This window comes from Oncorhynchus masou, chromosome 6 (genome assembly GCF_036934945.1).
Source record: "Oncorhynchus masou masou isolate Uvic2021 chromosome 6, UVic_Omas_1.1, whole genome shotgun sequence".
Classification (NCBI taxonomy): Eukaryota; Metazoa; Chordata; class Actinopteri; order Salmoniformes; family Salmonidae; genus Oncorhynchus; species Oncorhynchus masou.
Genome location: NC_088217.1, coordinates 52,352,084 through 52,380,074, shown reverse-complemented (window position 1 = coordinate 52,380,074; position 27,991 = coordinate 52,352,084). Strand labels below are relative to the sequence as shown.

Here is a 27,991-nt window from a genome sequence, read left to right as displayed (position 1 = left end):
CCAATAAATGTCGTTCCACTTCATGATTGTGTCCCACTTGTTGTTGATTCTTCACAAAAAAATACAGTTTTATATCTCTATGTTTGAAGCCTGAAATGTGGCAAAAGGTCGCAAAGTTCAAGGGGGCCGAATACTTTCGCAAGGCACTGTACCTTTCCAAAATATAGCTGTTGCCAATTGATTGGAACGCTATACTTCATTTTGATATAAAGTTCACAAAAGGCAGCAAAAATATGTCTGTGGAATGAGAGGTACAGTACCTCCAGTATAATTTTGTAGCTCCCAAGGGCTGTTGCGGTGACCATATTCCCGCCACTGGCAGTCATGACTCATGACCGCAGTAAAATTTCATGTGACCGTTGAGTCACAGTACTCTCCTTTAATGCACTCTGGACATGCATTGGTAGTACCCAACTCGCTCACAACCATCAGGTCACCAATGGCCTGGTACTCAGGGCTCTATTGTCCCTCTAACCACTCTGACATCAATGCAAATGCATTCAAAAACCACATCAAAACCGTATTGTGCTTTTAAAACTTACCTCACTGTGAATGATCAATTCGAAAAAAGAAGCAGGTTGAGTCCGTGGAAAACATGGCCATTGAGGATGTTGTTTCAAAGCCTAACATACCGAAATGGACCGCGCTTTCTAAGGTGATCATTAATTCAAAACCCCATATGCATTTTAGAGCTTATGCATAGGCCTATGAGCCCAAGCCTGAAGAAAAAAACTGAATTAAAATAATGATTGTGCCGTTGTACAATACATAGCCTACTGCATTTTACGCATTTAAGATGTATTTGGTAGATAATTGGTCTAGCAGCCTATACTACAAAATGAAATACCTTCTAGTAATCACCTTTTGAGTGTGGACTCTATTATTATGCATACTGGATGGACTGGTTACCTTATGCTACACTCCAAACGTTCTATCCATGAGTCTGGGGGGAAAACATTTAGGCCTAGGCAATGCTGGTTCATCGATCAAACAAGGAGGCTAAGCCTACAACTATAGTACATTTTTATTTGATTTTGAATAGCCTAGGGTGTTTTTATATTTTCATAATGAATAGGCTGACATTACTTTTAGCTACAGAATATATCTCACCACCGTGCATTTCCATCTCCTCCTCTCTCATTCCTTTCGCCAGCACTCAGCGGCAGGGACTGGGAGACTAGTCAGGATCAAGGGAAAGATGAACGGACCAAAGTACAGAGAGACGCCTGATGAAAACCTGCTCCAGAGCGCTCAGGAACTCAGACTGGGGCGAAGGTTCACCTTCCAAAAGGACAATGACCCTAAGCACACAGCAAGACAATGCAGGAGCGGCTTCGGGAAAGTCTCTGAATGTCCTTGGGTGGCTCAGCCAGAGCCCGATCTAACATCTCTGGAGAGACCTGAAAACAGCTGTGCAGCGACGCTCCCCATCCAACTTGACAGATCTTGAGAGAATCTGCAGAGAATGGGAGAAACTCCCCAAATACAAGCTTGTAACGTCATACCCAAGAAGACTCGAGGCTGTAATCGCTGCCAATGGTGCTTCAACAAAGTACTGAGTAAAGGGTCTGAATACTTATGTAAATGTGATAATTCAGTAGTGTATTTCGAATACATTTGAAAACAATGCTTTGTCATTATGGGGTATTGTGTGTAGATTGATGAGAGAGAAAAAAAACATTTAATCCATTTTAGAATAAGGCTATAATGTAACAAAAAGTGGAATAAGTCAAGGGGTCTGAATACTTTCACAGTGTACTGTATAGGACCTGTTCAAATTATCACTTTAACGCTCAACATCACCACTTCATATGCACACTCGCTCCGAAATGGGAAAATATCCTTTCTGTTTTATTCAGCTAAGTTCAATTAAATTCTTCTTACTATAAAATCCTATAATATAAAATAATGGAATGGGACTTAAAAGCATCTCTTGTCTACAAAATGAACAAGCCTTCAGCCTATAGCCAGATAACATACTCATATTAAATTGTCTGTCTGTAATGGTGTGCCCGCAGTGCTCTGTACTTTGTCCCCTCTTATTCACTATTTCTATAATTCATTTAGACAAAAATTTGAAAAATGAGTAACTTCACTTTTATGCTGATGATACTGTTATTTATTGTTGTGCCTCGTCTCTCACAAAAGCTTTCCAGAACTTGCAAACTGCTTTTTATACTGTTCAACATACCTTGTGTTTGAAGCTTATCCTCAATACTGACAACTAAACTAATGGCAAGAACTAAAGCAAGAAATAGATCTGTGAAATGTTCACCTATTACTACCTGTCAGTGCAATGAGATTGAGAGTTTAATCTCATATAAATATCTTTGAATTTTAATTGATTATGGCCTCTCTTTTAAATTGCATATTCAACAACTTGCAATAAAAATGAAGCTGAAGTTGGGATTTTATTTTAGGAATAAGGCCTATTTTTCTTTTGAAGCCAGGAGGCTACATTTATGCCTTTACTAGACTATAGGGATATTTTATATATGAATGCTTCCATGACGCATTGAGATTTATTTAAACTGCAAAACACTTACGTACCACTGCACTTTATATACCAGGGCTGGCTAGCCTTCTCTAGTCACTCATAGGCTCAGTCACTGGTATACTTTTATTTATAAAGCCATTTTGGGTTTAATACCATTTTATTTGGGCATTTTTATTGTTCAGAAATGTGGTGGGTACTCTCTTTGTTCGCAGGACTTTATCCTGCTAACTGTTAGAAATGTCCGAACTGAATTTGGTAAAAGGGCTTTTATGTACTCTGCGCCATCTGCTTGGAACGCCTTACAACATACTTTTAAATCACTGATGAAGGATTTTGAGACTGATTCCCTGACCTGTCAATGTTTTTAATTGTCTGTTTTATGATTTTGCTCTTGTGAATTCTATGGTTTTTACTAGATTACTTGTAGTCTTTCATGTTGTCTGTCTATATTTGTGTAATGACTTGGTGCTGCCTATCTTGGCCAGGATGCTCTTGAAAAAGAGATTTCAAATCTCAATGAGCCCTTCCTGGTTAAATAAAGGTTAAATAAATAAATATTCTCAACTCATATTCTGTTCTTCTGAAAACAAATTATCTTCATATCATGTTTCTTTCGACCTGCCTAAAATAAATAATGGATTTATTGTGATTGTGTATATTAAAATGGATTTATTTGACTTTTTTAAAATGTAGATGTTCCAAAGGAGTGCATCAGCGGCTTGTATGCGTGGAGGCCTGGAGATGCTAAACATGTTTATGTTAATTAACTGTCAATTACCATGAGACCGGCTGACAAAATGTCATGACCGCCACAGCCCTAGCTCCTGCCCAGATTTGCTGGTGTCCAGAGGGCTACTGCTCAGTCCTCCACTCTGGATGGACATACTGCTAGAGGTCACTCTCCTCTGCCAGACCTGTGGAAGACTCCACTGTGATTTTAAGGGAAGCCAGTCGTGTTACTACATCTTCTTCTCCTTCAGCGTCAGTGAAGTCGAAGCCAGTGTACCCCTGCTCCTCCACACAATAGCTGATAAACCTGAACACACAGACAGTGTTGAGTGAGCTAAAAACACGTATTAAATAATCCAAACCCACTTACAATCATGTGTACATACATGTTACGTATGGGTGGCCTTGGGAATCAAACCCACAATCCTGGCATTGAAAGCACCATGCTCTACCAACTGAGCCATACATATAGCAACTATAACTAGGAGTTGTCCTGGGTTATTTAATCAACTTTGGTATGTAAGACAAGAGAAGAGAGCACCAATATGTGTATGTGGCGGTGGAGGTTTCCAAAAGGGTTCTGCAGCTGTTCCCATGGAAGAACCCTTTTTGGTGCCAAGTAGATCCCTTTTTGGTGTAAGCAGAACAATTTTGTGATCCATGTATAACCCTCTGTAGAAAGGGTTCTACATGGAACCCAAAAGAGTTCTGCCTGGAACCAAAAGGGTTCTACCTGGAACCAAAAGGAGCTCTAAAAAGTGTTCTCCTATGGAGACAGCCGAAGAACCCTTTTTGGTTCTAGATAGCACCTTTGTTTCCGAAGAGTGTCGTGGGAAAGAAATGAGAGAGGGTGGCCCTTCTGTCTGGTGACTTGCTGACGCCAGCACAGCGTGATGATTTGATCACAATTTATGGCATTGTCCGGTTTTCGATGGCCGTATGTTTGCATATCACAGGAGTGAAACACACCGCCGCCATTGGCTTTTTCCGGGGCGGGACCTTCCCTTGGAGCCCTGGGGATTACTGATGGAGGTGTGAAGACTGATGAAACTTGACAAAATGAATGTTACTGTGAATTAATAATTTGTCATGTTTCAATTGTTTCAAGAATTCATAAAGAGCAAGGAATGTTGATATTCCTGATTATACTGTACATGTTATGGATTCATTTTTCCCCCAGAGTTGCTGTGCTAAAGTGTTGGCCGGGAGCCAGTCAGTTCAAAGTGGGAGCAGCCCAGATTGTGCGCTCCTATTATTGTGTTGATTAGACGAGAGAAATGTGTGTGAATTGTTATGCTTTTGTTTAATTGTTTTGGCAAAGCAGAGTGATGGAAATTAAACAATGAGGGTTATTGAAGTGGAGTTCTGTCCTGGTTAGGAGAAAAAAGTGTTGCTTCGTTCAGGGAGTCATTGTAAAACAATGTCATACTTTGTATGCCATAGTAGTGTATTTGTTATGCTTAATAATGCTCTATCTTTTTAAATGTAAGACTTCTGGTGTGTACTCTTTGATAATTGTACTCTTATTGCATAACTGTAATTGTTACGAATTCCTTGCTGGTGACCGTCATCAGCACATCGCAACCCTGAGCTGCACACTCCAAATCCCCATCCCCCACGACTGGAGCCTGAGAGTCTAGGGGGTACCATAAACCTATCTTAAACTCTCCCTGACCCTGATAGGTTTCTAGGGAGGTTACTAGGGGGCCGGACATCCGCCAATCCTTATGACTATACAGGACACACAATATGTACGGTAGTCCTCATATTTCAGAGTAATATTTTCCTTAATTATTCTTTGATGTAATGGTACATTCTATTTACACTACACATAGCCTGTGCTTGGGTTCTAACTTTACATCTCTGCGCTAAGCTTGACTCAATGCTGGAACTTCGATCGCTAGAATTAGCTCATAGTATCTGGACATTGTTAATTGCATAACAGTTATCTTAGACACATGTAATTATAGTTAATGGGACAGGTGATGCAAGACTAGCTTTCTTGCTAGACTTGCCAGAGATGCTTAAGGCCCATTGCATTTATTCACGTGATTATGGAGTCAGATTGAATTATTATATTACAATCATATTCCTCCTACACTAATTGTCATCCTCAGTAGTCAGAGTGGATTCATACCATTCTACAGAGGATAGTTAACATTCTCCTCATGTTAACTTTCCTTGGCCCTTGGGAGAACAAAGGTCTTACCGCTCCCAAGTTGGGTCCTTGTTGAGGATAACAGGGTTTCCCACCACTATCAGCAGGGCCTTGGCTCTGGTCATGGCCACATTGAACCTCTGTAGAGAAGAGAGGACTTGGTGGGGTCAGCTGACAGTTGCACAGAAAGACGGGACATACAGTACATACGGGACATACAGTCAAAAGTTTGGACACACCTACTCATTCCAGGGTTTTTCTACTATTTTCTGCATTGTAGAATAATAGTGAAGACATCAAAACTACAAAATAACACAAGGAATCATGTAGTAACCATCAAAATATATTTTACATGTGAGATTCTATATGTGAGATTTTATATGTCAGCCAATCAGTTGTGTTGTGACAATGTAGGGTGGTATACAGAAGATAGCCCTATTTGGTAAAAGACCAAGTCCATATTATGGCTAGAACAGCTCAAATAAGCAAAGAGAAATGACAGTCCATCATTACTTTAAGACACGAAGGTCAGTCAATACGGAACATTTCAAGAACTTTGAAAGAGCAGTCGCAAAAACCATCAAGCGCTATGATGAAATTGGCTCTCATGAAGACCGCCACAGGAAAGGAAGACCCAGAGTTACCTCTGCTGCAGAGCATAAATTCCTAAGTTTACACTGGGAAATTGCAGCCCTAATAAATGCTTCAGTGTTCAAGTAACAGACATGTCAACATCAACTGTTCAGAGGAGACTGTGTGAATCAGACCTTCATGGTCAAATTTCTGCAAAGAAACCACTACTAAAGGACACCAATAAGAAGAGATTTGCTGGAGCCAAGAAACATTAGCAATGGACATTAGACCGGTGGAAACCTGTCCTTTGGTCTGATGAGTCCAAATTTGGGATTTTTGGTTCCAACCGCCGTGTCTTTGTGAGATGCACAGTCGATGAACGGATGATCTCTGCATGTGTAGTTCCCATCGTGAAGCATGGAGGAGGAGGTGTGATGGTGCTTTGCTGGTGACACTGTCAGTGATTTATTTAGAATTCAAGGCACACTTAATCAGCATGGCTACAGCATTCTGCAGCGACACGCCAACCAATCTGGTTTGAGCATAGTGGGACTATCATTTGTTTCTCAATAGGACAATGACTGTCCGTGTTATTAGTGCTACGAGAACGAACTCTCTGATCTGGGGCAATGATCGGCTCAAACATGAATGGCTTCAGTAGGTTTATTGTCTCCCTAAGTAAAGTTATTTCATCCTCTGCCATAAACTAATTCTCAGACTCGTAGCTACTCTCTATAAATTCAGCCATTTTTGGGAGTTCCAAAATGTTCTCTCCTGCCAGTGATGTAAAAATGGTGATTTACAGTTGCAGTTAGCTGGCGTTCTAAATCTTAGTGTTTCACTGCAGGACATGGTGAAAAGCTAATACTTTCTCTTGGGTCTAGTACACAGACAATCAGCCAGTGTTAAATCAACACTAAGAGTGTTCAATTTAACACTGGTCCAGTATCTATATGGGTCCACACTTTTCAGTTTTAAATTAACATATTGTAAAGCATTATTTGCATATTTCCCAGAGTGCCTTGCCTTTCAAGTGAATTGTAGAGTTACCACCTATGACTGTATTTGTTGCATTCATCCATTTTCATTCCTGTTGCATTCCCCAAGTAAGATCCTAAGCAAATATGTTATCATTAAAATTGAATTCTTTAAGACAATACATGTATTTCATAAGGCCTTATGTTGAGAGCCTAGTTTTTACCCTGATACAGTGGCCTGAAATTCATGGTTTACAAGCCACATCAGGCCTGCAAGTCACATTATGCTGGCTTACAAAGTAATGTGTCATTCCTATCGGAATCCAGCCAGAGTAGGGATATCCAACATTTTGAATATTTATTCACCTGCAACATGCTGGGAAGAGTAAGAAATTAGACTGGAATGACCTTTTCAGTAATGGGTGTAATTAGTCCAACTAGCATATTGGATTAGTTGAGAAGAATGTATGTTATTTATATTTGAGTAGCATAAGATTAATTAATCAGTCAATATACATGCAAACACATAAATATTGAATATAAAAATCAACCTGCAATAGAGCATGCTGGGAAATATGATAATGATGCACTATTACACTATTATTTATGCATACACACAATGTACACATGCGGACACAAAACGCACGCATGTGGGCGCACACAGACATCATATAGCAAAAGGTAAGTGCTGGGAAAGACCTTCTCATTAGTGAGGAAGCCAATGTTAAAGTCTTGATCCATCTTGACGTAGTTGATGCTGCTGCGGACGGTAGAGACCATGATGATCTTTCTCTCCTGTCCCTGGAACTCCTCCACTGAACCCACCTGAAACAACAACAACATGCTTCATCAACAGTTTAAGCTTCAATTTGTAACTTTTTGGGTGACCCGACCAAATTCACATAGAGATGTAAGTTATAGATATGTCCTTCTCATTGAAAGAACGTCTAAGAAGCTGTAGATCTGTTCTATGTGCGCTATTTCTTTGCTTCCCGTTCTTAAGTTTAGTTTTTAGCTTCAAACAGCTGAAAACACAATATTTTTGGTTATTGAAAATATATTTCACAGCGATTAGATGGTACAATGTGTTTTGTCACATAAACTGAAATTAGGTGAACAATTTGAATTTTAGCAACCAGGAAATGGTGGAGCGATTTCTGCATATTGCACCTTTAACGCCTCATCTAAACAAAGGCCTCAGGTTGTAAGACTGATGTATAACACAGGACTCACCTTGAGCTCCTTGATGTCCTTCCATTGACTCAACTCTTTAACAAAATTCAGAGCTTTTTGGATTTTCTCAACCTGTTAAAAACAGCAGATTAATTTAGGTAAAACTCCTGCATATCAGGTATAGTTAATGATGGGTGCTTTAACTCCATGGATGACGTCTCACCTGTTTCCTATAGGGAGCGATGATGCCAATGTCTTTAGGGGACAGTTTGGGCAGGCCCTTCTTGCCCTGGGTCTTCATCAACTTGGTGAGGTAGTCCACCAGGACCTCAATCTCTGACACGTTGAAGAAGGACGGACTGTTGCCTTCTCTCTCATCCTTTCCCAACACTCCATGAAATATCAGTGGGAACCCCTAAACAGAAAGACCACAGGACTGCAAACAATACTGGAGACATTTCCACCACCCACACAATCACAACTTAACCCATGATTAAGATTCAGCTTTCTGCAACATGGCCACTCATATTTTACCTTTTAAATATTCATTAAGAAATAAGGAGAAACAGCAGTCCACATAGACCTGTTGCTGCATGTTTGAGAAAGATATGCATTTTTTTATTTTTCATTTGATTTTTATAAATATGCTGCTACTAATGTTAATGGGGATTCAGGAATAGCTCTGTGGTCAGAGGGGAGCAGCCATGCCTCAGACAGACAGACAGGCACGCGCTGACATTGAAATTACTGAGCTGCCTGAGGAGAAGAGACCCTGGAGAGGTGCAACAACACTAACTCACACACCTAACAAACCTCAAATCAGAATAATGTTCAGTAGGCACTGAACGGGAAGAAAACATTTGAATCAGAGATGGTGCTAGCAGAACCTGTACAAAAAAGAACACTTGTCACACCTCCTTGGGCAGATGCTCCCAGTTGCAGTAGGTTTCACGATCCCACTGGTCTGCAAACACCTGCAGCTCCTTCTCATAGAAGAGCTCATTGGGAATCTTCAGAATAGCAGGGTGGGACCTGGGGAGGAAGAGAAGAGAAGAAAGTAAGAGGGGAAAGGAAATAGTTAAGGTTGATGAGCTCAGAACTATCTAATCAAACGATGTTACAAAAGAGCAACACTGGAAAGAACAGGATGGAAGAAATCCCAGAGCCCAGACCTGTAGTTGCGAAGGAGCTTGGTCACAAAGCGACTGTCAAAGTGTCCAAATTCTCCATCCTTCTGATACAGTGGGTTGTCTTTCATCAGTCTCTCTAGCAAAGAAATCCCTGGGATACACAAAAGTTAATCTTATAGTCATGGGAGAAAGAATAATTAATTTCTTCCCAGTACGGGGCGTTTGATATGCGCACAAGCTTGTGTGTGTGCCAAAAAAATTCTGGGCCTAATCATAGAATGACATATAGAACCCCTATTAATTCAATAGGATCTCTGTTGGCATAGTCGTAAAGATCTGTCATTTAACTTATAAAATGTATTACCTTTCATTTAGGGATAAACACAACCAGTCATGATGTTTTAATCTGACTGTTAAACACTCACTTCAAAGGGCTCCTTTACTAGGCTACCTGTGCACGTTCAGCAACATATTTCCAGCCTCCAAAGAGTGGTGAATGAAAAGAGACATCTGTTACACAGAAAAGTGTAATGACATTTGGCGAATGTCATTAGGGCAGAATGTATGCGTCCCCTGTTGTCCGCGCGCGTCTCAGTGTCGGCCCCTCATCTCTGCCTTGACAAAATGTCAGTGTTCTCTTCGAACGACATCACATTTTGGAGCGTAGGTTCCCTCACCCGTTGTCAAGTTCTTTTTTCATGCAGTGATGATAAAAAGTGGTGTAATAGCCTAGTTTTCTTTTAATTATTGTGATAGGCTCATGTTTTACCAGTATGGCGTACCGCCACTATTTATTTTGCTGGGACACCACACCAGACCGTACCGCCTTACTTTCACCCCCGCTTATAGTACATTGAGCTTGCTGATATTCCAGCTATTAGACATGACAGAAATGGGGATTGTTTATTGAATATAGTCATTGGGTATGCTTCATTGATTGCACATTAGAGCCTACCCATTCCATACTGCATGGCCAGGGGGGATCGTAAGATGGGTCCTAGCTGCTGAGGGTCTCCAGCCAATACCAGCTGGCCCTCCTCTGGATGGAGCAGGCCTGTGGATACAAGAGGCAGCCATTGGCTACTGGACAGTAGCAAGCCAATATGGTCATGTTCACTAGGGCCAAAACGGGATGAAGCATTTTGAAATATAGTGAAATGGAGGAGGTGCAACAGGAGTTTATCCAATACGATGACAGATTTTTGTTATCTGTTACAGAACGTTTTGCTGAGTTGTTCTCTACTGACCGCAAGCCAGGCCTATGGTGTATAATCTAATATAGGGCTCACACATTGAACAGAGCCCTCCCTGGTATTATCTATCTCACCTGCGATCCCAATGACGCTCTCTGGCTCCACTGCTTGACCCGACTCATCTATGAACACATGGGTGAAGTGACCGACTGGGATGCCGCCGGACACAAGCCTAGGAAAGGAACACGAACACACAGTGGTTAAACAGAGAGACTTCATCAGGAAAAATGATATATTTTGTGTAAAACTGTAATAATCTGTAAGCACAATGTAACAACGTTAGTAATTACACACTGCAAATCGGTTCTTACAGCAGTATTAAACCATTCAGCCATTCTACTGTAAAAATTAGCCGTACCGTCCTGCTGTCACCAGTGTGGTGATGATGACCTTGTAGCCCATCAAAACCTCCTTTGTGGGAAACACAAAGCTGTCCTGGCTCGCGTCCCAGTTACAATGTTTCTGGAATGCCGAAGAACATGGAGAGGGAGAGTCATTGGAAAGGACACACAGTGAAATATCAGTGAGTATAAAAATCTGTTGAGACTTGTATTCTCAATGTATTTTATTTGTTTAACCTTTTATCACCATGCAAGTGGCCTACAACCTCATGTAATATGTGTGAACCTCACCAGGAGGTTTTGGGGCACAGTGCTGAGGGATCTGCTGCTGGCATAGAGACGGTAGACACAGTGAGGGTCCATGTGACCCAGCAGCCTCTCACACAACAGGTCTGATGCACTGTTAGATGGGGCACATGCCAGAATGTGGCACAGAGGATCCACTCTGTTCAGCTGAAAACACAGGCATAACGTTTAACACTAGAACCGCCAAGATGGTCAATCTGACCGTTTTCAAACTTTGTAATTTCAATAAAAACCTTGAACCCACCTGTCCCTGACTTTTCCTAAATATGTGTATTTTACACTGTAGTAGTACTTTGAGAAAACTAAACTCAGCAAAAAAAGAAACGTCCCTTTTTCAGGAACCCATCTTTCAAAGATAATTCGTAAAAATCCAAATAACTTCACAGATTTAAGGGGATTAAACACTGTTTCCTATGCTTGTTCAATTAACCATAAACAATTAATGAACATGCACCTGTGGAACGGTCGTTAAGACACCAACAGCTTACAGACGGTAGGCAATTAAGGTCACAGTTTAGTGAAAAACACTCAAAGAAAGATGCCCAGAGTCCCTGCTCATCTGCGTGAATGTGCCTTTGGCATACTGCAAGGAGACATGAGGACTACAGATGTGGCCAGGGTAATAAATTGCAATGTCTGTACTGTGAGGCGCCTAAGACAGATCTACAGGGAGACAGAACGGACAGCTGATCGTCCTCGGAGTGGCAGACCACGTGTAACAACACCTGCACAGGATCGGTACATCCGAACATCACACCTGCGGGACAGGTAAGGGATGGCAACAACAACTGCCTGAGTTACACCAGGAACTCACAATCCCTCCATCAGTGCCCACACTGTCCGCAATAGGCTGAGAGAGGCTGGACTGAGGGCTTGTATGCCTGTTGTAAGGCAGGTCCTCACCAGACAGTTTGTTGGTGATGTGGACACCAATGAACTTGAAACTTTCGACCCACTGCACTACAGCCACGTCCTTTTCCTGTAATCCATGATCATCTCCTTTGTCTTGCTCATGTTGAGGGAGAGGTTGTTGTCCTGGCACTACACTGCCAGGTGTCTGACCTCCTCCCTATAGGCTGTCTCATCGTTTTCTGTGATCAGGTCTACCACCGTTATGTCGTCAGCAAACTTAATGATGCTGTTGGAGTTGTGCTTGGCCACACAGTTGTGGGTGAACAGGGAGTACAGGGAGGACTAAGCATGCACCCCTGAATGTGTTGAGGATGAGTGTGGCCGATGTGTTGTTGCCTACCCTTACCACCTGGGGGCGGCCGTCAGGAAGTCCAGGTTCTAGTTGCAGAGGGAGGTGTTCAGTCCCAGGGTCCTTAGCTTAGTCATGGGCACTATGGTGGGCACTATGGTGTTGAACACTGAGCTGTAGTCAATGAACAGCATTCTCACATAGGTGTTCCTTTTGTCCAGGTGGGAAAGGGCAGTGTGGAGTGTGATTGAGATTGCGTCATGTGTGGGGCGGTATGCAAATTGGAGTGGGTCTAAGGTTTCCGGGATGATGGTTTTGATGTGAGCCATGACCAGCCTTTCAAAGCACTCCATGGCTACTGACGTGAGTGATACAGGGCGGTAGTCATTTAGGCAGGTTACCTTCGCTTTCCTGGACACAGGGACTATGTTGGTCTGCTTGAAACATGTAGGTATTACAGACTCGGTCAGGGAGAGGTTGAAAATGACAGTGAAGACACTTACCAGTTGACTCACGCATGCTCTGAGTATACGTCCTTCTGGCCCCGCATCCTTGTGAATGTTGACCTGTTTAAATGTCTTGCTCCCGAGTGGCGCAGTGGTCTAAGGCACTGCATCTCAGTGCTCTGGGGAGTCACTACAGACACCCTGGTTCGATTCCAGGCTGTATCACAACCGGTCGTGATTGTGAGTCCCATAGGTTGGCGCACAATTGGCCCAGCATCGTCCGGGTTTGGCCGTAATAGGCCGTAATTGTAAATAAGAATTTGTTCATAACTGACTTGCCTAGTTAAATAAAGGTAAAAAAAAAACAGGCTACAGAGAGCATGATCACACAGTCGTCCAGAACAGCTGGTGCTCTCATGAATGCTTCAATGTTGCTTGCCTCAATGCGAGTATAAAAGGCATTTAGCCCTTCTGCTAGGCTTGCGTCACTGGGCAGCTCGCAGCTGGCTTTCCCTTTGTAGTCTGTAATAGTTTTCAAGCCCTGCCACATCCGACAAGTGTCAGAGTCAGTGTAGCAGGACTCAATATTACTCCTGTATAGACGCTTTGCCTGTTTGATGGTTCGTCTGAGGGCATAGCAGGATTTCTTGTAAGTGTACGGATTATTCCTGCTCCTTGAAAGCGGCAGCTTTTATTCCTGCAGCCTTTAGCTCGGTGCAGTTGTTGCCTGTAATCAATGTCTTCTGGTTGGGATATGTACGTATGGTCACTGTGGGGATGACATCGTCAATGCACTTATTGATGAAGCCGGTGACTGAGGTGGTAAACTCCTCAATGCCATTGTATGAATACCGGAACATGTTCCAGTCTGTGCTAGAAAAACAGTCCTGTAGCGTAGCATCCGTGTCATCTGACCACCCCCATCCCTCGTCTTACCGGACGTAGCCAGCCAACACTATATTATCCATGTCGTCATTTAGCCACGACTCGGTGAAACAAAAGATATTACAGGTTTTAATGTCCCGTTGGTAGGATAGTCTCAAACGGAGCTCATCCAGTTTATTCTCCAGTCATTGCAAGTTGTGCAATATAACAGATGGTAGAGGCAGGTTGCACACTCATCGACAAATTCTCACAAGGCCCCCTGATCTGCAACCTCTGTAACTCCTTATTTTCTTCATGTGAATGACGGGGATTTGGGCCTTGTCCAGTAGCAACATTATATCCTTTGATCAGACTCATTAAAGAAAAAATCTTTGTCCAGTTCGAGGTGAGTGTTCACTGTTCTGATATCCAGAAGCTCTGTTCGGTCATAAGAGACAGTAGAATCAACATTATGTACAAAATAAGTTACAAACAATGTGAGAAAAAAAATTAAAAATAGCACAATTGGTTAGGAGGCCGTAAAACGGCAGCCTTCCCCTCCAGCGCCATTCTTCAAAAATGTACATGTAGCAGACATCACATGTTTATAATTCCCTGCCTTACCACAGTCAACACTGAGTATATCAAACATTAGGAACACCTTCCTAATATTGAGTTCCACTCCCCCTTTTTGCCCTCAGAACAGCCTCAATTTGTTGGGGCATGGACTCTACAAGGTGTTGAAAGCATTCCATAGGGATTCTGGTCCAGTTTGACTCCAATGTTTCCCACAGTTGTGCCAAATTGGCTGGATGTCCTTTGGATGGTGGACCATTCTTGATACACATGGGAAACTGTTGAGTGTGAAAAACCAAGCAGCGTTGCAGTTCTTGACACAAACTGATGCGCCTGGCACCTACTACCGTACCCTGTACAAAGTCACTTAAATGTTTTGCCTTACCCATTCACCCTCAATAAGGGATCATAGCTTTCACCTGGATTCACTTGGTCAGTCTACATCATGGAAAGAGCAGGTGTTCTTAATGTTTTGTATATTCAGTGTATATTTTACAGTAGAAATATAATGGAATATAACAGAATAAAATATCAATTATGTTTTCCAAATGGCTATCGCTGATTTTCGCCAGTAACTCGCATGCGGAACACGTGGAGCCACGATAATTATAGGAAATGGTTGTTTTGAAAAAGAGCCCATCAACAACAACAAAGATTGAGAGCTTATTGGCAAAACCAGGTTAATTAGAAACCTTACAATCTGCTCTTTCCAATAGGGTATAGCAAATCAAAACCTCTGGACTACATGGACCTTTGTAGGATGATTTGACCCATCAGACCCATCAGTCAATTGAATTTTGTCTTTAGGCTACATCTATTATTATACTGCACATGAGAACATTTTTCAATATAGTTTAGGTGTAGTTTGGATGGACCATTAACTGGGCAGGCGACTCTTGTCTTACAGTCAGAAAATACACTATTGTCTTATTTTAGTATTTACAGTCTATGCGCTTCTGGATCAATAAATACATTTTCAGACTTATTACAATTTACATTTAGTGTCCTGAGGTTTCTTATGGCATATTTTAACATAGTAAATGCATTTGTTTTGTAATTGATAATGTGTTATGGAATATTTACACAATTGAAAGATCAACAGTCAGAATGAATTCCAGCACCGCGAGTTTGGGGGGGCACAGGTTTGGGGGGGGGGCACATATTGTTTTTATGTAGTGCTATGTTATGTTATTTACATATAATGTTACATACGGTATATAGAATATGAGCGCTCCACTGCCCCATCAAAGCGAGTGAAGACGAAATGGTACATCAAATATTAAGACACATCATAGAACATGTATGCAATATGTCATACTTTATTTTTGTGTGATGGGGGAGTTTATACCTGGTTCATGGCTTCAACTAGAGTGATAGTCTTGCCGGTCCCTGGAGGTCCAAACACCAGGTAAGGAGCAGGCTTGGAGGCCCCAGACACGATGCGCTGGATGGCTGCATGTTGTTCCGGGTTGTTCTCCAGCTGACGATTAAACATGCTGGACAAATGTGGAGGAAACATTGGACCATTGTTACTACAATGTCATATCATATGTGTCAACCTGTATTCTCCAATCAAAAATATGTTTAAAAAGAAGATGCTGGAGACAGAAGGAGATAATGATCACTTAGATCACATGCCAGGCTTATCGGCTGTCATCAACTGTTTCCACTCAAACTGTTTGATCCGGAATAGGAAAATATTTTTTTGCATGTCAAGTACACACTGAAACCGAAAAAATGGAGCCACTAAACTACGAGAAGGTATGTGATGTAGAAACTAGATATGGGCCCCGCCAACTTGACACAGACAGAGCTGCCAGTTGGATCCTTTATTTGAATAAAACTCCTTGGGGAAATGTCTTGCTAATCTTGTGATAAGCGTGGGACATTTTAGGCTAACAAAAGGCAGACCATCTAGATTTCAAACTCATTAATGAGGTCTAGTCACTGACATGAAACCGAGAGGCCGGAAGGGAACAAAATTAGAAATATGAGAGGAGCCATTCACAATCTACGTTTTGAAATGTCATGGCGACACTCCTTACAAAATGGCATTATATAATGGGAATCACACCAACGCTTCTGTCTGTGACCTTCCTCTGAGAGAGATATTCATTCCTTCACACCTACAGTTTGTCATTTGGTATGAAATGTCACTGAAACACTTTAGATGAAGTTGCTCTCGTACTTGTGTAGCGACACTGTAATTACCGCAGATACATCATCATAATTGGTTTGTGATTCCATACTAATGGAGTTGAACGGTTCTTGCGATTACATGAGTGTATAATGACACAACCACCTACCAACAACAACAGAGCAAAGCCAGTGTGAGTGCTTTGCTATTGGCTGGAAGGGGGGAATCCAGACCTGAGTTTGGGCATGTGGGTAGTCCGGACTCCAGACCCCGATGGAAAGAGCACCCCTTCCATCTGGTGCTTCTCTGCCAGGTCCACCGCCCGGTGCTGCAGCTTCAAGGGGAAACGGTTGATGGTGAACTCCACGTCAAACCTTGTGTTACTGATGAAACTCTGCACCAGCCTGAGAGGAAGGGAGGGGGTTGGAAAGTATCCTACAGATGGCCATTGCATTGTAACATTATGGGTGGCCTCTCTCTTACCTCTTTGAGAAGCCCAGCTTGACTCTTTCTAGCTCCACTCTATGAACGTAGCCTGTATACACTGTGATGGGTTGGACCTTGTCCTCAGACTTGGCCACTTTCAGGCAGTCTCCCCTAAGGACAGACGGCCTATTCTCTGCCACACCCGGGACCTGGTGAATATCATGGAGAAAGACACTCAGCATACTTATGGTTAGAGTGATATTTAGAGTCAGTGATCGTACCCATTCATTTGGGGTTGAGTTATATCACTGGATCTAAACAAAACAGAGCACAAGATGGGAACTCATTACACAACTTTGAGGTAAAAAAAAAAAAAAAAAAAAAGACTGTCAATTTAGTTCAGGAATGAACTATCACTTTAAGTCATCATTGTCCTCTCTCTCTCCACACCTGCATTGCTTGCTGTTTGGGGTTTTAGGCTGGGTTTCTGTATAGCACTTTGTGACATCAGCTGATGTAAGAAGGGCTTTATAAATAAATGTGATGTGATTGATTGATTAACGACTGCAGGCATACAGTACATTATGGCCTTTTGCCTTTTCTTACTTGTAGAACCAGGAACCTTCTGTTGTCCCTGTCCTGAGTCATGGTTTGGTGATGGAGGTCATATTTCTTGACGTCCACCTCCATCTGGATCTCCTCCAGGTGCAGCAGGAGGTGGAAGCGATGATGGTAGTTCCTCATCTTCAGGGGGCATTTAAGGAGGTTTCTGGGAAGATCATAGACAGAGACAGAATTGTCAATGAGAATGACCTTCAGGTACAGGCGCTATCAGTCTGGGGAGGATGGGGTCTAGGCAGTTATTGATCCCAGCAGGCAGGCAGGCAGGCAGGCAGCACACTGACCTCACAGATGAGAGCTTCTGTCTGGCTGTAGGTGAGAGGTACTCAGAGTCCTCCAGTCTCTGTTTAGCCAGGTCCTTCAGATAAAAGGGATACTTATAGTCTCTGAGTTTCACTAGCATTTTCAGCGGCTGGACAACAGATCTGCCGTGACAAATGAGAACGATGAAATGTAACGTTTCACTATAAGGAATATCATTATCAAGCCACATAAACAATGTGAAAAGAAAGCTCATTAGAATTAGAACAAAGTATGTACAGTATAGGACTATTGATGAAAATGGGTAAACAAATGGGTAAACATCACTTTTGTCTTACTGTACCTTTCAGGGGGCTCTCCCTCAACTATCACCGTGTCCACAGGCTTGTATGGCGCCACTTGACAAGGCTTGAAGGGAGCGAAAGGCCCCAGCTCCACAGCTAAGTGAGTCCTGGCTGATGCCTCCATCTCCCTCACTATGCAGAAGGGCTTAGAGGAGCCTGGAGGGTTTGACTCCGTGCAGAACTCAAAGTACATGGTGGCAGGGAAATGGCCATAATGATGCAGCCAATAGTGAACCTCTACATCATAGCTTTCCCCTGTGAACACATACAGTAGGGGTAAAAAAGTATTTGATCCCCTGCTGATTTTGTAACTTTGCCCACTGACAAAGAAATTATCAGCCTATAATTTTAATGGGAGGTTTATTTGAACAGTGAGAGACAGAATAACAACAAAAAAAATCCAGAAAAAAGCATGTCAACAATGTTATAAATTGATTTGCATTTTAATGAGGGAAATACATATTTGACCCCCTCTCAATCAGAAAGATTTCTGGCTCCCAGGTGTCTTTTATGCAGGTAACGAGCTGAGATTAGGAGCACACTCTTAAAGGGAGTGCTTCTAATCTCAGCTTGTTACCTGTATTAAAGACACCTGTCCACAAAAGCAATCAATCAATCAGATTCCAAACTCTCCACCATGGCCAAGACCAAAGAGCTCTCCAAGGATGTCAGGGACAAGATTGTAGACCTACACAAGGCTGGAATGGGCTACAAGACCATCGCCAAGCAGCTTGGTGAGAAGGTGACAACAATTGGTGCGATTTTTCGCAAATGGAAGAAACACAAAAGAACTGTCAATCTCCCTCGGTCTGGGGCTCCATGCAAGATCTCACCTCGTGGAGTTGCAATGATCATGAGAAAGGTGAGGAATCAGCCCAGAACTACACGGGAGGATCTTGTCAATGATCTCAAGGCAGCTGGAACCATAGTCACCAAGAAAACAATTGGTAACACACTACGCCGTGAAGGACTGAAATCCTGCAGCGCCCTCAAGATCCCCCTGCTCAAGAAAGCACATATGCATGCCCGTCTGAAGTTTGCCAATGATCATCTGAATGACTGAGGGCAACTGGGTGAAAGTGTTGTGGTCAGATGAGACCAAAATGGAGCTCTTTGGCATCAACTCAACTCGCCGTGTTTGGAGGAGGAGGAGGAATGCTGACCCCCTCCGTCAAACATTATGCTTTGGGGGTGTTTGACTGCTAAGGGGACAGGACAACTTCCCTGCATGGACGGGGCCATGTACCGTCAAATCTTGGGTGAGAACCTCCTTCCCTCATCCAGGGCATTGAAAATGGGTCGTGGATGGGTATTCCAGCATGACAATGACCCAAAACACACAGCCAAGGCAACAAAGGAGTGGCTCAAGAAGAAGCACATTAAGGTCCTGGAGTGGCCTCGCCAGTCTCCAGACCTTAATCCCATAGAAAATCTGTGGAGGGAGCTGAAGGTTTGAGTTGCCAAACGTCAGCCTCAAAACCTTAATGACTTGGAGAAGATCTGCAAAGAGGAGTGGGACAAAATCCCTCCTGAGATGTGTGCAAACCTGGTGGGCAACTACAAGAAACGTCTGACCTCTGTGATTTTGGGTTTTGCCACCAAGTACTAAGTCATGTTTTGCAGAGGGGTCAAATACTTATTTCCCTCATTAAAATGCAAATCAATTTATAACATTTTTGACATGCGTTTTTCAGGATTTTTTGTTGTTGTTATTCTGTCTCTCACTGTTCAAATAAACCTACCATTAAAATTATAGACGGATCATTTCTTTGTCAGTGGGCAAACGTACAAAATCAGCAGGGGATCAAATATTTTTTTCCCTCACTGTACCCGGGCAGGGTTTAATAGAGAGGGTGTGAGGGCAAACTCACTAGAAGTTCATTTATTTTAAGGTGTTCATTTGTTTGCAAAGCCTAATGAATTCAGACAAATTTGACAGTGCATTGAGACAGATGGTGCTTTCTCACCTGGACATAGGAAGAGCGGACAGGCCCGAGTCACTCTTCTCTCGTCCATCAGTGTAAAACAGCGGATCCTGTGCAGAGCTGTGTAATAGGTGAAATACACACAGCTCACTCCGTTGTTAGAAATATAGAACTTGACTGCAAACGTTTCCTGCAGGCGCTCCACGCTGAACGTGACTTTACCATTGGTCATCTCAGGGTCTGAAGTGATCTCAATGCCGCCCTTGTCAGAGGTCAACTCTGCCCTGAGAGAGAGAGAGAGAGAGAGAGAGAGAGAGAGAGAGAGAGAGAGAGAGAGAGAGAGAGAGAGAGAGAGAGAAGTGAGGGAGAGGGGGGAGGACATACCAGTCAAACCACAGAAGATCATCATCTACATGATCTCCATACAATCTAGATAGGACATGGATCAACTGCTGCAACTAATCTAATGGCTATCTTGTTGTCACATCTGACTGGTCATTAACCAGTCTTATACAGTAGGAGCTCACACAATATCTCACCTGTTCACCTTTAGGCTTTGGAGGATTTCTTTAGCGAGCCTCTTCTTGGGTGTCAACACAGTGTCGACAGGGGTAGCGGAAGAGGATGTGAGGAGAGGAGAGAAAGGCTCTGGGGCTCCTCCATTTTCCTGAGGTGTGATATTGTCCTGTTGTTGACGTACTGAAGGTCTCCTCCACTGGTCACAGTAGTACACTCGGACCTGTCATACCAGAGACCAGGAAGAAGATATTGTCTAGGGCGGTGGTTCCCAAACCTTTAATTGTCCAGTACCCCTGGACTTTCCATACCCAACTATAACATCTTCCGTCAAGATAGAACTGCCAAAGGGGGAGGAGTTGCAGTCTACTGCAGAGATAGCCTGCAAAGTAATGTCATACTTTCCAGGTCCATACCCAAACAGTTCGAACTACTAATTTTGAAAATTACTCTCTCCAGAAATAAGTCTCTCACTGTTGCCGCCTGCTACCGACCCCCCTCAGCTCCCAGCTGTGCCCTGGACACCATTTGTGAATTGATCGCCCCCCATCTAGCTTCAGAGTTTGTTCTTTTAGGTGACCTAAACTGGGATATGCTTAACACCCCGGCAGTCCTACAATCTAAGCTAGATGCCCTCAATCTCACACAAATCATCAAGGAACCCACCTGGTACAACACTAACTCTGTAAACAAGGGCACCCTCATAGACGCCATCCTGACCAACTGGCCCTCCAGATACACCTCCGCTGTCTTCAACCAGGATCTCAGCGATCACTGCCTCATTGCCTGTATCCGCTACGGAGCCGCAGTCAAACGACCACCCCTCATCACTGTCAAACGCTACCTAAAACACTTCTGTGAGCAGGCCTTCCTAATCGACCTGGCCCGGGTATCCTGGAAGGACATTGACCTCATCCCGTCAGTTGAGGATGCCTGGTCATTCTTTAAAAGTAACTTCCTCACCATTTTAGATAAGCATGCTCCGTTCAAAAAATGCAGAACCAAGAACAGATACAGCCCTTGGTTCACTCCAGACCTGACTGCCCTCGACCAGCACAAAAACATCCTGTGGCGGACTGCAATAGCATCGAATAGTCCCCGCGATATGCAACTGTTCAGGGAAGTCAGGAACCAATACACGCAGTCAGTCAGGAAAGCTAAGGCCAGCTTCTTCAGGCAGAAGTTTGCATCCTGTGGCTCCAACTCCAAAAAGTTCTGGGACACTGTGAAGTCCATGGAGAACAAGAGCACCTCCTCCCAGCTGCCCACTGCACTGAGGCTAGGTAACACGGTCACCACCGATAAATCTATGATTATCGAAAACTTCAACAAGCATTTCTCAACGGCTGGCCATGCCTTCCGCCTAGCTACTCCAACCTCGGCCAACAGCTCCGCCCCCACCGCAGCTTCTCGCCCAAGCCCTTCCAGGTTCTCCTTTACCCAAATCCAGATAGCAGATGTTCTGAAAGAGCTGCAAAACCTGGACCCATACAAATCAGCTGGGCTTGACAATCTGGACCCTCTATTTCTGAAACTATCCGCCGCCATTGTCGCAACCCCTATTACCAGCCTGTTCAACCTCTCTTTCATATCGTCTGAGATCCCCAAGGATTGGTAAGCTGCCGCAGTAACCCCCCTCTTCAAAGGGGGAGACACCCTGGACCCAAACTGTTACAGACCTATATCCATCCTGCCCTGCCTATCTAAGGTCTTCGAAAGCCAAGTCAACAAACAGGTCACTGACCATCTCGAATCCCACCGTACCTTCTCCGCTGTGCAATCTATATATCAATGATGTTGCTCTTGCTGCGGGCGATTCCCTGATCCACCTCTACGCAGACGACACCATTCTATATACTTCCGGCCCGTCCTTGGACACTGTGCTATCTAACCTCCAAACGAGCTTCAATGCCATACAACACTCCTTCCGTGGCCTCCAACTGCTATTAAACGCTAGTAAAACCAAATGCATGCTTTTCAACCGATCGCTGCCTGCCCCCTAAATGCCCGACGAGCATCACCACCCTGGACGGTTCCGACCTTGAATATGTGGACACCTATAAGTATCTAGGTGTCTGGCTAGACTGTAAACTCTCCTTCCAGACTCATATCAAACATCTCCAATCGAAAATCAAATCAAGAGTCGGCTTTCTATTCCGCAACAAAGCCTCCTTCACTCACGCCGCCAAACTTACCCTAGTAAAACTGACTATCCTACCGATCCTCGACTTCGGCGATGTCATCTACAAAATTGCCTCCAACACTCTACTCAGCAAACTGGATGCAGTTTATCACAGTGCCATCCGTTTTGTCACTAAAGCACCTTATACCACCCACCACTGCGACTTGTATGCTCTAGTCGGCTGGCCCTCGCTACATATTCGTCGCCAGACCCACTGGCTCCAGGTCATCTACAAGTCCATGCTAGGTAAAGCTCCGCCTTATCTCAGTTCACTGGTCACGATGGCAACACCCATCCGTAGCACGCGCTCCAGCAGGTGTATCTCACTGATCATCCCTAAAGCCAACACCTCATTTGGCCGCCTTTCGTTCCAGTACTCTGCTGCCTGTGACTGGAACGAATTGCAAAAATCCCTGAAGTTGGAGACTTTTATCTCCCTCACCAACTTCAAAAATGTGCTATCTGAGCAGCTAACCGATCGCTGCAGCTGTACATAGTCTATTGGTAAATAGTCCACCCATTTTCACCTACCTCATCCCCACACTGTTTTTATTTATTTACTTTTCTGCTCTTTTGCACACCAGTATCTCTACCTGTACATGACCATCTGATCATTTATCACTCCAGTGCTAATCTGCAAAATTGTAATTATTCGCCTACCTCCTCATGCCTTTTGCACACAATGTATATAGACTCGCCTTTTTTTGTACTGTGTTATTGACTTCTTAATTGTTTACTCCATGTGTAACTCTGTGTTGTCTGTTCACACTGCTAAGCCTTATCTTAGCCAGGTCGCAGTTGCAAATGAGAACTTGTTCTCAACTAGCCTACCTGGTTAAATAAAGGTGAAATAAAATAAATTAAAAATTAAAAAATAAAAAAACATTCAACCTCCAGCTGCGTACCCCTCTAGCACCAGGGTCTCAGTCTTAAATTATTTTCCACACAGTCTGTGCCTGTATTCGGTCATCATGCTAGTGAGGGCTGAGAATCCACTCTCACATACTGTAGGTATGTGGCTGCAAAGGGCATCAGTGTCTTAACAGCTCGATTAGCCAAGGCAGGATACTCTGAGCACAGCCCAATCCAGAAATCTAGCAGTGGCTTCTGATTAAATTAAATTTTCTCAGAACCTCTGGTTGCAATTTCGATGAGGCTCTCTTGTCGGTAAGGCATGCAACAAAAGGGATAACGAATCCAGTTTGTGTCATCCGTTTCGGGAAAGTACCTGTGTAATTGCGCACCCAACTCACTCAGGTGCTTTGCTATATCACATCTGACATTGTCCTTAAGCTTGAGTTAATTTACACACAAAAAAGTCATACAATGATGGAAAGACCTGTGTGTTGTCCTTGTTAATGCAGACAGAGAAGAGATCCAACTTCTTAATCTTAGCCTCAATTCTGTCCCACACATTGAATGTAGTTGCGGAGAGTCCCTGTAATCCTAGATTCAGATCATTCAGGCGAGAAAAAACATCACCCAGACAGGCCAGTCATGTGAGAAACTCCTCATCATGCCAGCCGTCAGACAAGTGAAAATGATGGTCAGTAAACAAAACTTTAAGCTTGTCTCTCAATTCAAAAAAACGTGTCAATACTTTGTCCCTTGGTAACCAGCGCACTTCTAAGTATGTTGTAAAAGCGTTACACGGTCGCTGCCCATATCATTGCATAGTTCAGAAAATACACAAGACTTCAGGGGCCTTGTTTCAACAAAGTTAACCATTTTCACTGTAGTAATCCAAAACGTATTTTAAGCTGTCCGGCATTATCTTGGCAGCAAGAGCCTCTCGGTGGATACTGCAGTGCACCCAAGTGGCGTCGGGACCAACTGCTTGCACACGCGTTACCACTCCACTATGTCTCCCTGTCATGGCTTTTGCGCCATCAGTACAGATACCAACACATCTTGACCACCAAAGTCCACTTGATGTCACAAAGCTGTCCGGTACTTTAAACATATCCTCTCCTGTTGTCCTGGTTTCCAGTAGTTTGCAGAAGAGCATCTCTTCCTTAATTGACCCCCCCATAAACGTAACGGACATATACCATATACCAGGAGCTGTGCCAGGCCCACGTCTGTTGACTCATCCAGCTGTAACGCATATAATTCAGTGGCTTGTATACGAAGCAGTAATAGTTTCAAAACAACTCCTGTCATGTCGCTTATGCGTCGTGAAACAGTGCTGTTTGATGAAGGCATTGTCTGAATATTTTTTGGGCCTTTTCCCCCAGCATTGTCCCAGCCATATCTACCGCAGCCGGAATAATTAAGTCCTCCACAATAGTATGGGGCTTGCCTGTCCTAGCCACTCAGTAGCTCACCATATAAGATGCTTCTAGCCCCTTCTAATTAATGGTATCTGTTGCTTTTATACACGTCTTACTACGTGAAAGTCGTCTTAACTCTCGCTCATAAAACTCCCATGGCTTATTTTTGAAATTGGCATGCTTTGTTTCTAAAAGTCTTCGCAAGAGTGAAGGTTTCATTGAGTTGTGCGATAGTACTTTTGCACTGTGGCTGAGGAAAGGCACAACTACCAATATAAGTGAACCCCATATCAACGTAGTTCTCATCATATTTGCACCTCTGCGGATGGTCCAACGTCCCTGTCTGTTGTTTGGTGCTTTCCCGGGTAAGAGGGCAGTAGCTCATTGGCTGCATCAGATTCACAACTGTCAGTGTCTATGCTAGCTGGGATAACTGTAGAATTACTGATGCTAGCATTGGATGTGCCCGTTGAAGCAGAACAACTTGTGTCGTCGACAGGTGCAGGTACTACCACTAAAGCTGGGATGTGTCTCTATGGCGCGGGCCTTACTTTGTTGAACCATTTATCAGCAAAAGGAATGAGCAGCAGCTACGTTTGGCTACGTACCGACCGTTAGTGGAATTGCCGCGAGAGAGTAACGGTTAATGTGATTGGATGTTAATTATTTGACTAGGCTACCTGTATTTGACATTGTGTTGTTATTTCACTGAACACTAGATGGTTTAATTTTTATTTTTTGGAAGTTAAACGAGGCTACTCGGGCGAGAGAGAAAAAACACACCCAAATGTATAGCCCTGTTGGAAAATATAAATGGACTGTTTGAAAATGTGAATTAAAAAAAAAAAAAAAAAATGTGAATCACATTTTTATTTGGCGTACCCCAGTTTGGGAATACCTGGTCTAGGGCATATCCACAAGGGTGTAAAGGGGATATTGAGCTCTATGTATTACCTGACAAGCACATAGCCCATATGCTGATCAATCATCTGTTTCACTTGTCTTCCCTTTGGCCAAACATTGAGTGGTGCCTTAGTTTGAGGCTGAGCCTCACATCAAGAACATAATAACTACAGTAGAATAGAGCTGATCAGGTTTGGAAAGTGCAATAAGGTATTATTACCTGGGGTTTGACATTAAAGTATAATTTCCCCTGTCGTATGCGGACTTTGTTGAATTTCAGCAGGGCACATAGAACGTTGGAAAAGTGGGGGTCTTTCATTCCTTCCCTGAAAAACAAAACCATGTAGTCATATGTCCGCTGTCTGACTGAAGCATACCGTGTACTATTAGGCCGTCTATGACAGGTCAGGTGTCACAGTTAGTTAGCATTTGAAAACCAATCCTTTTCATTACCTGCATTTGAATTCTAAATTGTAAATGTCACGAAGTTCTTTTCTATTCGACATAGTCGATTTCCTCTCCCCGATGAATTCTATGAAGTCCAATCCGGATTCGAGCGAGTCCATGAGCGACGGCATGTTGCAACGTAACAACGATTGATAGTGTTTTGAATAATGATTGTATTGCAGACAGTGGAAACAAATTAAAGGTATTGGCTATGGTCAAAATGGCAACCCTCTATTCGCTTTTCGGCGCCGTGTGTTCACGTGTGCATACAGTAAATACTGTTTCAGCGTTTCAGGGACATATCTGCAAAGTGCTTACTGAGCGAAGGAACGAAAAGTAGTTTGAAACCAAACTTTCACAGAATATGAACGTGTAAATTATGTAGTGTTCATATTAAATCACATAGTACCTTTAATATTTGATACATATGTTAGATTAATATACTCATGATAAAAATAGAAGTCTTTACTTTAGCATGAATTAACGTTAGTCCTTCCCAGGGCAGTTTGTTACATTAATCCCTACAATTGAAACCACTACAATGAAACTGTGTACGTGATGCAAACAATCCGGCATGGATCGCACATCACTTATTTTTTATCTGAAACATGGATTTCTAGCTTTTGAGTTTAGTATTCCAAGAAAAGCGATTGTGTTATCTGTCAACCCTTCCCTGTTCATTGTGGTATGATTGTGCATTTCAAATTGTTTAGATTTATTTATTTTTTACATAATCTAACTGGGCCAGTTTTCACCAAAACAGCACGTCAATATAAGATTATCACGCGAGTATTCTGAAGGAAAGGGTATATACAGCGCCTTTGGAAAGTATTCAGACACCTTCCCTTATTCCACTTTCTTTTTTTTTCTTCTTTTTTTAAATTCTAAAATTGATCAAATTAACATTTTTCCAATCAAGCTACACACAATACCCAATAATGACAAAGCGAAAACAGGTGTATGTCTTTTCCACAGAAATACCCTATTTCCATAAGTATTCAGACCCTTTGTTTGAGATTCGAAATAAATTGAGCTCAGGTGAATCCTGTTTCCATTGATCATCCTTGAGATATTTTATAACTTGGGAATCCATCTGTGGTAAATTAAAGCGATTGGACATGATTTGGAAAGGCGCACACCTGTTTATATATGGTCCCACAGTTGACATGTCAGAGCAAAAACCAAGCCATGAGGTCGAAGGAATCGTCCGTAGAGCTCCGAGACGGGATTGAGTCGAGGCACAGATCTGGGGAAGGGTACCAAAACATTTCTGCAACATTGAAGGTCCCCAAGAACAGTGGCCTCCATCATTCTTAAATGGAAGAAGTTTGAACCACCAATGACCATGACTCTTCCTAGAGCTGGCCGCCCAGACAAACTGAGCATCCGGGGCAGAGAGGCCTTGGTCAGGGAGATGACCAAGAACCCGATGGTCACTGTGACAGAGCTCCAGAGATACTCTGTGGAGATGGAAGAACCTTCCAGGTTAAGGACAACCATCTCTGCAGCACTCCACCAATCAAGCCTTTATGGTAGAGTGGCCAGACAGAAGCCACTCCTCAGTAAAAGGAACATGACAGCCCGCTTGGTGTTGGCCAAAATGCACCTAAAGGACTCTGACCATGGAAAACAAGATTCTCTGGTCTGATGAAACCAAGATTGAACTATTTGGCCTGAATGCAAAGCATCACATCTGGAGGAAGCCTGGCACCATCCCTATACAGTGAAGCAT

The 27,991-nt window shown here is 43.1% G+C and overlaps 1 protein-coding gene across 2 annotated transcripts; it reads right to left on the bottom strand.

Annotated features, from left to right (window-relative positions):
- Positions 1–1,466: 1,466 nt before the first annotated feature.
- mov10a (Mov10 RNA helicase a) lies at positions 1,467–26,501 on the bottom strand. 2 transcript variants are annotated; one of them, XM_064969096.1, is made up of 22 exons: positions 26,266–26,501; positions 26,033–26,138; positions 20,478–20,677; positions 20,161–20,222; positions 19,981–20,058; positions 18,013–18,268; positions 17,693–17,833; positions 17,394–17,556; positions 16,845–16,996; positions 16,595–16,765; positions 15,573–15,720; positions 11,123–11,284; positions 10,849–10,952; positions 10,565–10,662; positions 10,193–10,291; positions 9,280–9,388; positions 9,022–9,139; positions 8,331–8,522; positions 8,168–8,239; positions 7,634–7,759; positions 5,436–5,524; positions 1,467–3,533 (listed from the first exon to the last, which is right to left on the bottom strand). In XM_064969096.1, exons 1-22 carry the CDS (start codon positions 26,388–26,390, stop codon positions 3,386–3,388), a joined length of 2,919 nt encoding a protein of 972 aa, XP_064825168.1. In that variant the 5' UTR covers positions 26,391–26,501; the 3' UTR covers positions 1,467–3,385. The 2 variants fall into 2 exon arrangements, with proteins under 2 accessions (XP_064825168.1, XP_064825167.1); XM_064969095.1 differs by having other exon boundaries at positions 19,981–20,222.
- Between the last annotated feature and the right edge of the window lie 1,490 nt (positions 26,502–27,991).